The sequence below is a fragment of the Acomys minous genome, assembly GCF_964271855.1.
Source record: "Acomys minous genome assembly, chromosome: 3".
Classification (NCBI taxonomy): Eukaryota; Metazoa; Chordata; class Mammalia; order Rodentia; family Muridae; genus Acomys; species Acomys minous.
Genome location: NC_140485.1, coordinates 116,216,289 through 116,229,553, shown reverse-complemented (window position 1 = coordinate 116,229,553; position 13,265 = coordinate 116,216,289). Strand labels below are relative to the sequence as shown.

Below are 13,265 nucleotides of genomic sequence, written 5' to 3'. Positions count from 1 at the left end.
GACAAAGTTGTCTGTTAGACTAAGAATGGTTTGGAGTCTGTAAGAACAGAATTAACATCAGAGAATTTGTGCCCAAATATACTCATTTATTTGTCTATATTTTTGTAAGTTCCTGAGGCAGCATCTCAGTTTTGCCTTGGAACTCACCATGTGGCCTAGGCAGGTCTAAGATTCTCAGTCTTCTAGCTTTAGCCTACTGAGTGTTGGAGTGAGCCAGCATGTTATGCTTTTTAAATTTTTATTTATTTTTATAAAACATAGCATTGTTTTCTGACCCGTGGAATGAGAAAGAAACAGCAAACCATAGTCAGTGTTAGTTCTAGGTTAGTTCTTGGAGATAGTTGGGTTAAGAGAATAGTGGTGTCCGTGTTTACTCAGGAACATGTACAAATTTTTGTCTTCTAGGATAGAATTTTGGATCACAGTTTTTATTTCAAGCACAGCTTACATTGCTTTCCTTTTTAAGGCTGAGGAAATTAGACTATGAAGCTAGTGTTCAGTGTGAAGTCAATATGCCTCCTGCTGAAATAAAGAGTCCAGCGAATCAATAGGTTTTAATTACATAATAACATATTGCATTATATGTGTGACTTTTGGCAAATGTATGTGCCTAAGGGAATGCCAGCTTTATGAGCTTGAAACCAAAACTGGGGAAATAAAATATCCCAGTGGTAAACTATTTGAATGTTACTTATGAACATTTTTCTTTAGCAGTATGTTACTTCTGGTGGCTAAAATACCTATAGAATTTCTGCATTGGAAGAAGTCAAATTATTGAACAAACACATAGGGAAAGACTTTTCATTTTGATTTAAGATTTTACATAGTAAATATTTTGATGGTGAAAGATGTGTGTAACATTATCGTATCTCTATACATACTGGGAAGGAGGCTGTTTATGATAGATGTCAACCAAAAAGTTAGTGGAAATCTTCCTGTTCATCCCATGAATAAAGCAGTATATGAGAGAAATGCATGATGGGTGAAGGAGGGAATACATGGACAAGAACAAAAAAGATCAACCCAGGAAAGAATAAACAGTTGAAGTTTTACATTTTTGCAGTGCAACAGCTAACTCAGTTAATAAACACAGTAGGTACAATTTTGAATTGTTTGACGTACTTTTTTTTCCTTAATGTGTGAGCGCTCTACCTGCATGCCAGAGGAGGGCAGCAGATTATTTTGTAGATCCTCTTGAGCCACCTTGTGGTTGCTGGGAATTGAACTCCACGACCTTTGGAATAGCAGCCTGTGCTCTTTAACCACCAAGCCATCTCGCCAGCTCCTAATTTTGCATGTTTGAATTAATGCTGTTTAGTGTGAATTTCAGGCAGATGACTTTGAACCTTACTGTTCTCCTGGCAGGCGAGGTTCACTGTGAAAGGAATTCCTGGAAGGGAATTTGCAGGCTAAAGCACCATGGATCTCACATACATCCCAGAAGACTTATCCAGCTGTATAAAGTTTGGGAATAAATCCTGTCCTCCCACAAATCGCTCTTTCCGTGTCCGCCTGATAATGTACCTGCTCATGACTGGAGCCATGGTTATCACCATCTTCGGAAACTTAGTGATAATGATTTCCATATCGCATTTCAAACAGCTCCACTCTCCCACCAACTTCCTGATCCTCTCCATGGCAACCACAGACTTCCTGCTGGGGTTTGTCATCATGCCTTACAGCATGGTGAGATCAGTGGAGAGCTGCTGGTACTTCGGGGACAACTTTTGCAAATTCCACGCGAGCGTTGACATGATGCTAAGCCTGACCTCCATATTCCACCTGTGCTCCATCGCTATCGACCGGTTTTATGCGGTGTGTGACCCTTTGCGCTACACCACCACCATGACGGTGTCCACGATCAAGAGACTGCTGGCTTTTTGCTGGGCGGCCCCTGCTCTTTTTTCTTTCGGTTTAGTTCTCTCAGAGGCCAATGTTTCTGGTATGGAGAGCTATGAGATTCTCGTGGCTTGCTTCAATTTCTGCGCACTTACCTTCAACAAATTTTGGGGGACCATACTGTTCACTACCTGCTTCTTCACTCCTGGCTCCATCATGGTTGGTATTTATGGTAAAATTTTTATTGTTTCCAGACGACACGCTCGAGCTCTCAGCAATATGCCTGAGAAAACAAAAGGAGACCTAAGAAAAAATCTGTCTAAGAAAAAGGACAGGAAAGCAGCTAAGACCCTGGGCATTGTCATGGGGGTGTTTCTAGCGTGCTGGTTGCCTTGCTTTCTGGCTGTTTTGATTGACCCGTATTTAGACTACTCCACGCCCATCATAGTGCTCGATCTTCTGGTATGGCTAGGGTACTTCAACTCTACTTGCAACCCCCTCATCCATGGCTTTTTCTACCCGTGGTTTCGCAGAGCTCTTGAGCATATAGTGTCAGGGAAAATATTTCGCTCCAATTCAGAGACTGCAAATCTCTTTCCTGAAGCACACTAAGGGGAAAAATACACTATAAATGTAAATCGAATGCAAAAGGTGGCATTATTTTCACCCTTATGAGCCCTCCTGTGGAGGTTTGACTGAGAACGAGCCCCATTGGCTAATAGGAAGGGTTAAGAGCTGTGTCCTTATTGGACGAGGTGGAGGGGTGTCACTGGGGATGAGTTTTGAGGTTTTAGTAGTCCAGGTATTCCCAGTTAGCACTCTCTCTCCCTCTGCCTAGAGCTTATGTGTCAAGATGTAAGCTCTCAGCTACTTGTAACAGTGCCAAGTCTGACTACTGCCACCTCCGTTATGATGGTCATGGCCCAATGAACTGTTTCTTCTATAAGCCACCCTGGTCACGGTGTCTAGTCACAGCAATAGAAAAGTGACCAAGACACCAGGTCTCTGCTAATACTGGGTTTCTCTGTGACATTTCAGCAACTGCTGTTCTGTAAACTGCCTCCAGCAGCTCTAACCAGTTACTCCCTGCACCCACCCATTAACTCTGCATCCAGCCTGCAGGCACCTCTGATGGCTAAAACAGCAACTAAATTGCCAAAGAAACATCAAGTGTAATATGGAGTGAATGTATACCCCCGAGTCAAAGACTCACCCCCAGAATAAAGAATTTAAAGTGCTAACGGCTTTGGATCCCGTCTAGTTGTGTTTTAGGAATTCAAGGAAGTTCCTTTATGGTTTGTCAGGGTTTTCGGCGAACAGCTTTATTTGACACAATCCCCTTGAAGACCTTAGCTCTTATCCTAGGTGCCTTTAATACAGCTCCCCACATTGTGATGACCCCCCCAATCATAAAATGATTCCGTTGCTACTTCATAACGGTAATTTTTGCTGCTGTTAGGGATTGTAATATAAATATCTGATATGGGACCCGAAGGGATCGCGACCCACAGGTTGAGAACTGCTGTATTAAAGAGCCCCCCCACCCCCATCCCCCCCCCACTCCTTGCCCAGGTCTCCATAGTATTCTACTAGTGGGACGTAGTAGTAAGGGATCAGCGAGCAGAGAAAGTGTGAAATGAGTCCAGCTTTTTATGTAGGTGTGTGTGTATGTATATATATATATATATATATATATATATATATATATATTTTTTTTTTTTTTTTTTTTTTTTTTTTTTGCAAACATGCCCCAGGGTTGGCTGTGGTTTTCAGAAAAGTCCATCTGTGGAAATTCCTCAATTGTGCCCTTCTGCTGATGTTCTGGTCTAGCAAGAGCACCTAACTGCCACTGGTTTGGGTAGCAGGCTGTCCCATGCTATCTTCCTAAGCCCGTGTCTACCTGTGGCTTGTAAACCATGCCTCTGTTGAAGGTCCCTCACTCTATAGGGTCGCCGCACCACCTGTTCTCTGTTCAACCTTTCATGAGCTGCAGCTTTTCGTTGATCCAAGGGAACCTTTTGAAAGTCCGCTCACAGGTGGCCTGTTCTGTGCTTAGCCAGGCTTGGCTTTTTCCTGTGTTCTCATCCTCTGAAACAACCCCTTACTTCCCTGTGAGTCTGGCTTGGTTGTGAACCACGCCCCCTCCTCCTTTTCTTCATTTAGAGGATCAGGCTACAAATCGAATTTTCCATTATTCCAGTTGAGCCAATGAAGGTTCTTCAAGGTAATACTGGATTTAAAGTTAAGACTTCATTTATAAAACAATATTAGAAAATATAGTTGTTCCTTAAAATGGGTTTAACTTTAGCTTATAAATAGAGCTTCAATTGATACATTTGTGATTTTTGAAAAACCACTTTTAAGTGTAATCATAGTCTAGTTACTGATTTAACTTTGTACTTGCATTTTTGAGATGAAAATGCTTACATTCTGGTTTTGATCATTTAATTGGCAGGCAACTATATTATAAACCAATTGTCAAGGTTATAGGATGCTTTAAAATTGATGACTTACAAATGTGCTGTTTTGAGCTTCCTTTTTTAAAATTAATTAATTTACTTATTCACTTTACATCCTGGTCGTTGCCTCCTCACCTTCCAGTCTCACTCTCCCTCCCACTCTTTTACCCACTTCCTCTATTCCTAAGATTCTTAGTAATTATAATATCATGCAGGTTTCAGGGCTTCATGATGCTCTCTCTCTGTGTGTGTGTGTTATTGTACTTAGCCACCTCAGCACTAATGGGGAGTCTTCATGAGTATGAACATAAGGATCTACAGAGCCAATTCAAAACAGCCAGGGCCTCAGACTCCAGTTCTATATATTGTCACAAGGTGTGTGTCCTTTTGGGGATAAATAAAGAGAATGACTCTGTGATGAGTGAATGTCCTCCCCCCCCCCATTCAATCACTCATATTCAGCAGTGCAAAGTGCCTGTTGAGCTACCAGGAGAAAGGATGTCCACCAGAGAAGGGAGTTTTAAGCTGTCCCTGCAATTAATTATCACGGGCTTCCCCCTGGTTCCTTTGGCTCTTTGGAAATAAAGGCCACAACAGTCTTTGTGTACTGCCGCCAGTTTTCAGGGTAAAGGAAATCTAAAGGACTAAATGACCTCAGCCACAAGACAATACACTTGTGGTCAAGTACTTCAAAGCCTAACTTGCACTTCATATATTCTTCTGTAATAATAAAAGCAACTTATTGAACCTGGTCAGCACTTTGAAGATGCTTTATTCCGATGATCAAATCCTGATCACTGAAAGACAGGTACTTAACAGAACATGCCAGCCAATAGATGTCCAGGGGAGTCCCAGCTGGGAAGAGAATGTCTCTTTAAGGTGTTTTAAACTGAGGAATAAGTGGCCAGTAAATATGCTGGGCCTTAGGGTTAGGGTTAGGGTTAGGGTTAGGGTTAGGGTTAGGGTTAGGGTTAGGGTTAGGGCTAGGGTTAGGGTTAGGGTTAAGGTTAAAAAAAAGAAAGAAAAAAAATGCTGGGCCAAGGGTAGATTCAAAGATAAAAAGAGGCTTATAAAGGCCGACTTAAGACTTTTGGACGTGAGTACCACAAATCTCAAGATCACAGTACCTTACAGCAGATGGTGATGCCATTTGGCCAAGTGATCAGAAAAAGAGAATCTACTTAATCAGCATTGTGATATTACTGCAAGAATCCCAAGAAGATGTGGGACAAAAGCTACTGAAATACCTGTGAGAGATAAGAAGGAGGAAGAGATCGGAAGAACACAGAAAAAATGACTTTTAGTGAGACATCGATGACCCAGAAGTATGGGAAGGTGACAGTGTTTGCTCCTACCCACTCCACACCCACAGCAACACCCACAAATCTCACTAGATCTACTGATTCACAGGTAGCCATAATGTCTACTGGAAAAACACTATCATCTAACAATTCTGCCACTTTTTTCCATTGGGAAAAAAGCATCCAAGATCCCTTTTTTGAGAAGAGTCTAGACTAACAGAGAGGACAGCCTAAGGATGTGCAGGATGCAGGCTTGAGGTAGAGGAGTCAGAGCGGAAGATCATCCCCGTGACTATCATCCTCAGGGCCTTGCGAAACCAAGGATAGAACATGCCATATATGATGGGATTGAAGGTGGAATTGAAGTACCCGAGCCAGAGGAAAACATTATACAAATCTTCAGGGCTTGTAAAATCAATGAAAGGGTCTATGATTGTCAAGACAAAAAACGGGAGCCAGCACAGCACAAACACCCCCATGACTATGCTCAAAGTCTTGGTGGCCTTACTCTCCTTTTTGGATGTGGCCTTCACTTTGCTTTCTGAGATGACCTGTTTCATCCTAGGACCTGCGCCAATCTGCCTGGCATGCTTCCGGGCAACTGTGAAAATGTGTATGTAAATCCCCACCATCACTGTCCCAGGCAGAAAGAGGGTGATGATGGAAGACAGCACCCCCCAGAGCTTGTTAAATATCAACACACACAAACCTTTACACTCAATGGCTGCAACAAAATCCTCAGCACCAATCAAATTTAATTCTGAGAAAACCAGGCCAAAAGCAAAAAAGATGGGAATTGCCCAACTAATGAGTAGGAAGACCTGTACGACAGGGATGGTGATCTTGGCGACATAGTGCAAAGGGTCACAGACAGCATAGTAGCGGTCCACTGAGATGAAACACAGGTGGAAAATGGAGGTGGTGCAGAGCATGATGTCACAGCAGCTGTGAACTTTGCAGAAGAGGTCACCGAAGTACCAGCAGGACTCGATGGACCTGATCATACTGAAGGGCATGACCATGCAGCTCAGCAGGAAGTCCGTGGTGGCCATGGACAGAATGAGGAAGTTGGTTGGGGAGTGGAGCTGCTTGAAGTGGGCAATGGAGATGACCACGACCATGTTGCCCAGCATGGTCATCACTATTGCCCCCACCATGACAAGGTACATGGCCCAGACAACCAGAGTGGGCCTCACATGCCTAGGGCAGGAATTGTTGGTCCCAGCAAAGCAGAACTGGACTTCAGTGGGCGTCCAGACATCAGGCTCACTCATTGTCTCTGCCTGGTGGGGAGGATGAGGCCTCTTCACACCAGCTGGTCCTTCCTGTGGAAAAAGGAAAAGAACAATAAACCACTGTGAGGGTGATTGTCCACTGAGTCTTAGCTGGCCTGCAAGTCTGAGCCAAGTTGGAAGCCCCTGCTGAGCAGGAATGTGTTCCCCAAATTAGTGGGTTTATGAATCACTGTAGATCTTCCTTAAGCTTAGGCTCTGACTCTCAGATGGGGCTGCAAGTTTGCCTCTCACAACCTCTCCTGAGAGGACAACACTGTAAGCTGAGGCCAAACCTTGAGAAGGAAGGCAACTGAAAACAAACAAATGAACAACAAACAAACCTGGATTGGTGTGGTCCCCCAACATCCATACATCCCAGGAGGAAGTATACACCATCTGTTAAGTTGTAGTCCTGACTCCATAAGCTGAACAAGACTCTTCTCTGTCCAGTTCCATTAGCCAATTTCCAGGATTGAAATCCACTCAGGAATAACCATGAGCCCTAGAACAACTGCTTAAGCCAAATGGGGGTTTTAACATGAAGCTGGACTTCTACTTTTACAAAACAGCCACAAATGCTGCTGCTTCTGCCACCTCCGTTCAGAAGCGTCTCTCTTTGCATAGTGCAGAATAGAGTCTGCAAAACTTAGATTAAAAGCATGGGGCCGGGCGTGGTGGCGCACGCCTTTAATCCCAGCACTCGGGAGGCAGAGGCAGGCAGATCACTGTGAGTTCGAGGCCAGCTTGGTCTACAAAGTGAGTCCAGGACAGCCAAGGCTACACAGAAAGACTCTATCTTGAAAAACCAAAAAAAAAAAAAAAAAAAAAAAAAAAAGCATGGCCAAGATGAGAAGACCGGACATAAGTAATGTTCAAAATGAAGAAAAACGCATGAACTGTCAGACTCCTCATGTCTCAACGGCTCTAAGTACATTTAGCACCTGCCTTCAGGAAGCCGAATTGTGGTTGAGGGCCAACGGGGACGTAGATTCCAGGTTTCATACTGCTATCAAATTAGATATGCAGATGTAAATTTATAACCTGTCATTTTGTAACATCAGTTAGCTGAAAACAATGGGGCTGACTCACTCAGGTTTTAACGTGACAGAGTTGTTCCTCCCCCCCCGCCCCCCCGCAATGCTGAGTCTCAACATGACTTTCTGATAGCCAATGGCAGGCATGTGTGAGACCAAGTGGCAGATTGCAGAAATGGACTTTGACCTGAAAACAGACTGAAACTCACTGACTCCACAGGAAAGGGAATACACAATGCATCCTGAAACCAATTTACACCAAGAAAACAACAGCAGGAATACAGCACCCCTGGCAACAATTTTTTTATCCTCAGCTGTAATACCTCAATAATTGATCCAGTGTCTGTGGAGTGTTTGAAATCTGAATTAACACTATAATATATTTTATTGGCTTTGGATATAGAAACTTAATTCTTAAGTTTAGTACTTTTCTTTTTTCAAATAGCATTGCAAAGAAAGCAAAGCTGAGACATTAAGCTGTAGGAAGTCAAACATAAGAAGGAGAGGCTTTTCGAGGGCTCCCCCAAAATGCACATGATCAGATCCACAGCGCAGAGTATTTGATTATGTATCATGCAGAGTCCTAGGCTATGACACTCAAAATAATAAAACCCTAAAACACAATTACTTCATTTAATAAATTAACTTTAAAATAGCAAACAGTCACCACAAAGTTACTCAGGTATTTATGTCTACTGGTTACAACAAACATGCCATTCCCCAAGCAAAGCTGGACGACCTGCAATATATCTCTGGATGGCTATTAGAGTGTTCATTTTCAGTTCTGTCAAGTTAGTAATTCAGAAAGTTGAATTTACCCTGAGTTTGGAAAGTATATGTCTGGGAGAGGAGCTGGGACCCCAAGCCATGGCTGTAAGCGTGCTATGCAAGTGTTCTAACAGTGAGCTACAGCCCGGCCTTGGTCTTCTTAAAACATGACATGAAATACTTGCAGCAGTTACCAGTGTCTGTGCTCATTCCTGTTGCACACACACACCTACTAGGAAAAGTGTTAAAGTTCAGATTAAGACGGGAGCTAAACTAAAATAGAGTTGCATGTACTTGGGAGACGTTAAACACTAGCTGAACATAGGAGACAGGTAAAGCACACACATTCTCTTAAAATGAACACCTGGAAGAACAGCTAAGGTAACACAAACGTGCTTACACCCCTCTCCTGAGGAGCTGGCCAGCAACTGCATACAGCAGCCTGACTGCCCGACTTGTTTGTGCTGCTTTATAAGGAAACTATCAGGAAGTGTGTGGAGATTGTTGTGTGCCACTTTACAGCTTGACATGCCACAGAGTCCCCTGCTGCATTTATTTTGGAGATTTGCCTTTGAGTTATAAAAAAAAGTTACAGTACTTTTTTTTAAAAAACAAAATGTGCTATTCTTCAGGGCCTCTCTCTTTAATCATGGCAAATTATTGTCTTGCTTGTGTTTAAAAAGTACATAACATTTCCTTCAAACTTGAACAGCTGACAGGCAAATTAATTCCTGTGTTTCCCACCATCACTTAAAAAAGCATGGGCAATCGTTGGGTATTTCTTTGAGGAAATGGGAAGAAATATTTGCTAATCATTCTGGGCAGGAGATATAATTGCAAGTTTTTGGTTCAAACTTTGCTCCTTGAGGGAAAAGTGTGCGCACTGGTGAGACAGACACAGACTGTGGGTTCTGATTCTGAATGCAAGCTGCTCATGGTGTGCTCACTGGAATCACAGCACTAGGGAGACTGAGGCAGGAGAATTGCAAACTGGAGGCCAGCCAGAGTGACATAGCAGACACCGTCAATAAAAACTAGGAAGAAAACTACGGTACACATAGTGCCAAGCTGGAAAAACTAATTGGGAAAAGAGTTAATGTGATAACTCTTCCCCCATATTAAATACCTGATATATATCAATGTAGATTTATTTCTTTCAAGTTGAGAGATGATATTCCACAACTCAGTGATATACATACATGGAAAGATGAGAGGACACATCACATCAGCTTTACCAGACACACATTTTATTTTCACTGTTAGGTATCTCATACGTCCCACTTTGGCGACTAGCTACAAAAAAAAATAAATTTCTTCTTACCTTAGCACATCTCACTAATTCCATAGTCTTAGGTGAGATGGGTGGTGGGATAACAGGTCTGCCCAGTGCCCTCTCCCTGCCTCTTTAGTGATCTTTTTGAAGTGTCCTACAATGTTTTTAACAGACCAGCATTCTGCGTTGTTCCCTTCTATAAACCAATGTCAAAAACAACAACACCCAAAACATCTGAATTACTATTCCCCTCTCATAATGCCACCTCCTCTCTTTTACCATGATCTGGTTTCCTAGCAGGTAATTTATAGCGAAAGGTATAGAATCAAGAGCAGCCTGTGCTCCCGTCCCTTACCAGGCAGGTGAGCAGGTGCTCCCTGGTCCTCTACTCCTCACCCATTCCTCCCTCTGCAGTAGGCACACAGGACACAGGCTCCTGCTCCTGAGGGAGGCCTCTGGCAGCCTGTTCCCTCCTCAGTATTTAAGCATACAATGTGCCTCTGGAGGCTGCATCTTCGGCAGGTGATCTTCTCACCACTGTCACCTGGCTACCAGTGGAGATGACAGGAGGCCATCAGTGAAGCGGCTCCCGAGAGCAACCCAGGCCTGTGATGCTACAGCTGTGGCCTCAGAGACAGGGCCAAGCAGTCCTGACCTAGGTCCCAGGTGGGAAGCTGGGAGAGTGTGAAGTGGGGAGGAGAAGGAGCAGAGAAAGGTGGGCAGAGACAGAGAGGGAGAAGAACGTGTGACCCATCAAATTCTCACCTTGCCAGGTTATTTCTCCTCTTAAGGATTCATTTCTATTTTACGTAAAATCCTATTTTATTTATGCATTTAAGTTAAATGATTTCATTATCTCATGTTGTTCTTCAGTATGTGTGTGGGTGGGAGCATGGGAAGAGAAGCATGCACACCTGAGTGCATGTGGCCTCAGAGGCCAGAGACCCAGCATGCCCTACCCGTCCACCCCTACCTCCCACCCCCAAGAGCTGGAGTTAAGTGCAATAGTGAGCCTGCTGATATGGGTGCTGGGGAAAGCACTCAGGTCTTCTGTTTGGACAGTACTCACTCCTAATCCTTGGGCCCTGCCATCTCCCCAGGCCCTGTTTGGCTTTCTGTAAGAGGGTGTGGCTATGCAGTCCTAGCTGGCCCCTGAAAGCTTTAGTTAGAGTGGGCAGCTTTACCCTGGCAGTACCATAAAATTGATCAGAGTCAATTCTTCACTGAGGAGTTGACTTTGTAAACTTCATCTAGCTGGGTGTTTTAAGTACACCTCTAATTCTGGCATTCTGGAGGCAGAGGCAGGAGGATTGCACCAAGTGGCCAGCCTGGACAATTTAATGAAACTAATGTCTTTTGAAAAAAAATAACATGCATAAAAATAATAATAAAATGGAGGGGAAGTTGTAGGCACAGCTCAGTGGTAGCCATGCTTGCCCACAGGAAGCCCTGAGTTTGGCTCCTGACTTGTCCCCATGAGGACACATGTGAAGTGAGACAAGCCCATCATAATGTGGATAGTGCTGTGATCTGGGGAACACGGCTGCACTAGAGTTTCATAGACCAATCAGATCATTTCTATCATTCACTAATGCCAAAAAAAATTGTTAAAATTCAGCTTATGCATTTCTGCAAGAGTAGAATCTGATTGTTCATGTCTAATTCAACTTGTGAAACACTAACTACGTGGCCTCCTCTGAGGAATTCAGTCCTGAAATCCAACACTTTTGTAAATAAGGACAGCATGGCTGGAGGTGCTGAGGTTTGACCTTGGGATGACAAGGCCCATTTTTGTAAACTTTCAAGATTGAACAAATATAAATCTATAATAGGTGTTTAGTTCTTAAAATGCTATATGTTGCCCTTTAGATCCTCTAATAGATCTTAAAACACTTTGGGAACTAAACTTCTATTAAAATATTACTTATATTACTTTTCCATTCTATTTTCATGACTGGGCACAATTGAAAGTATCAAGACTAATAAAACCTGGACTGCGGGATGGCTCAGTGTAAAAGCACTTGTCACACAGCCCAAAATTCCAAGTTTGGGGTCCCCAGAACCTGAGGAAAAGCCATGTGGGGTAGCTGAGAGATCAGGCAGAAAATGGCACACAGAGGTAAGAGAGTTCAAGAGGTCAAGGGTCAGGCAACCCAAAGAGACCTGTCTTAAACCTGTGGGAAGGTGAAGGTCGACACCTGGGAATGTTCTCTGACCTTCACACAAGCATGCACACACACATTCTCACACACACACTCACACCTCTCTCTCTCTCTCTCTCTCTCTCTCTCTCTCTCAACATATAGCATTTTAAGAACTAAACACCTATTATAGATTTATATTTTTCCAATCTTGAAAGTTTACAAAAATGGGCCTTGTCATCCCAAGGTCAAACCTCAGCACCTCCAGCCATGCTGTCATTATTTACAAAAGTGTTGGATTTCAGGACTGAATTCCTCAGAGGAGGCCACGTAGTTAGTGTTTCACAAGTTGAATTAGACATGAACAATCAGATTCTACTCTTGCAGAAATGCATAAGCTGAATTTTAACAATTTTTTTTGGCATTAGTGAATGATAGAAATGATCTGATTGGTCTATGAAACTCTAGTGCAGCCGTGTTCCCCAGATCACAGCACTATCCACATTATGATGGGCTTGTCTCACTTCACATGTGTCCTCATGGGGACAAGTCAGGAGCCAAACTCAGGGCTTCCTGTGGGCAAGCATGGCTACCACTGAGCTGTGCCTACAACTTCCCCTCCATTTTATTATTATTTTTATGCATGTTATTTTTTTTCAAAAGACATTAGTTTCATTAAATTGTCCAGGCTGGCCACTTGGTGCAATCCTCCTGCCTCTGCCTCCAGAATGCCAGAATTAGAGGTGTACTTAAAACACCCAGCTAGATGAAGTTTACAAAGTCAACTCCTCAGTGAAGAATTGACTCTGATCAATTTTATGGTAGTGCCAGGCTAAATAGCTGCCCACTCTAACTAAAGCTTTCAGGGGCCAGCTAGGACTGCATAGCCACACCCTCTTACAGAAAGCCAAACAGGGCCTGGGGAGATGGCAGGGCCCAAGGATTAGGAGTGAATACTGTCCAAACAGAAGACCTGAGTGCTTTCCCCAGCACCCATATCAGCAGGCTCACTATTGCACTTAACTCCAGCTCTTGGGGGTGGGAGGTAGGGGTGGACGGGTAGGACATGCTGGGTCTCTGGCCTCTGAGGCCACATGCACTCAGGTGTGCATGCTTCTCTTCCCATGCTCCCACCCACACACATACTGAACAACATGAGATAATGAAATCATTTAA

The 13,265-nt window shown here is 43.5% G+C and overlaps 2 protein-coding genes across 2 annotated transcripts; one reads left to right on the top strand and one right to left on the bottom strand.

Moving 5' to 3' along the window:
• Positions 1 to 1,419: 1,419 nt before the first annotated feature.
• LOC311593409 (trace amine-associated receptor 3) lies at positions 1,420 to 2,451 on the top strand (the record flags this gene model as incomplete). Its single annotated transcript, XM_084774671.1, has 1 exon — positions 1,420 to 2,451. One exon carries the CDS (start codon positions 1,420 to 1,422, stop codon positions 2,449 to 2,451), a length of 1,032 nt encoding a protein of 343 aa, XP_084630797.1.
• Positions 2,452 to 5,829: 3,378 nt separating this feature from the next.
• Positions 5,830 to 6,873, bottom strand: LOC311594050 (trace amine-associated receptor 4-like; the record flags this gene model as incomplete). The annotated part of the gene is made up of 1 exon (XM_084775460.1): positions 5,830 to 6,873. One exon carries the CDS (start codon positions 6,871 to 6,873, stop codon positions 5,830 to 5,832), a length of 1,044 nt encoding a protein of 347 aa, XP_084631586.1.
• Positions 6,874 to 13,265: the final 6,392 nt, after the last annotated feature.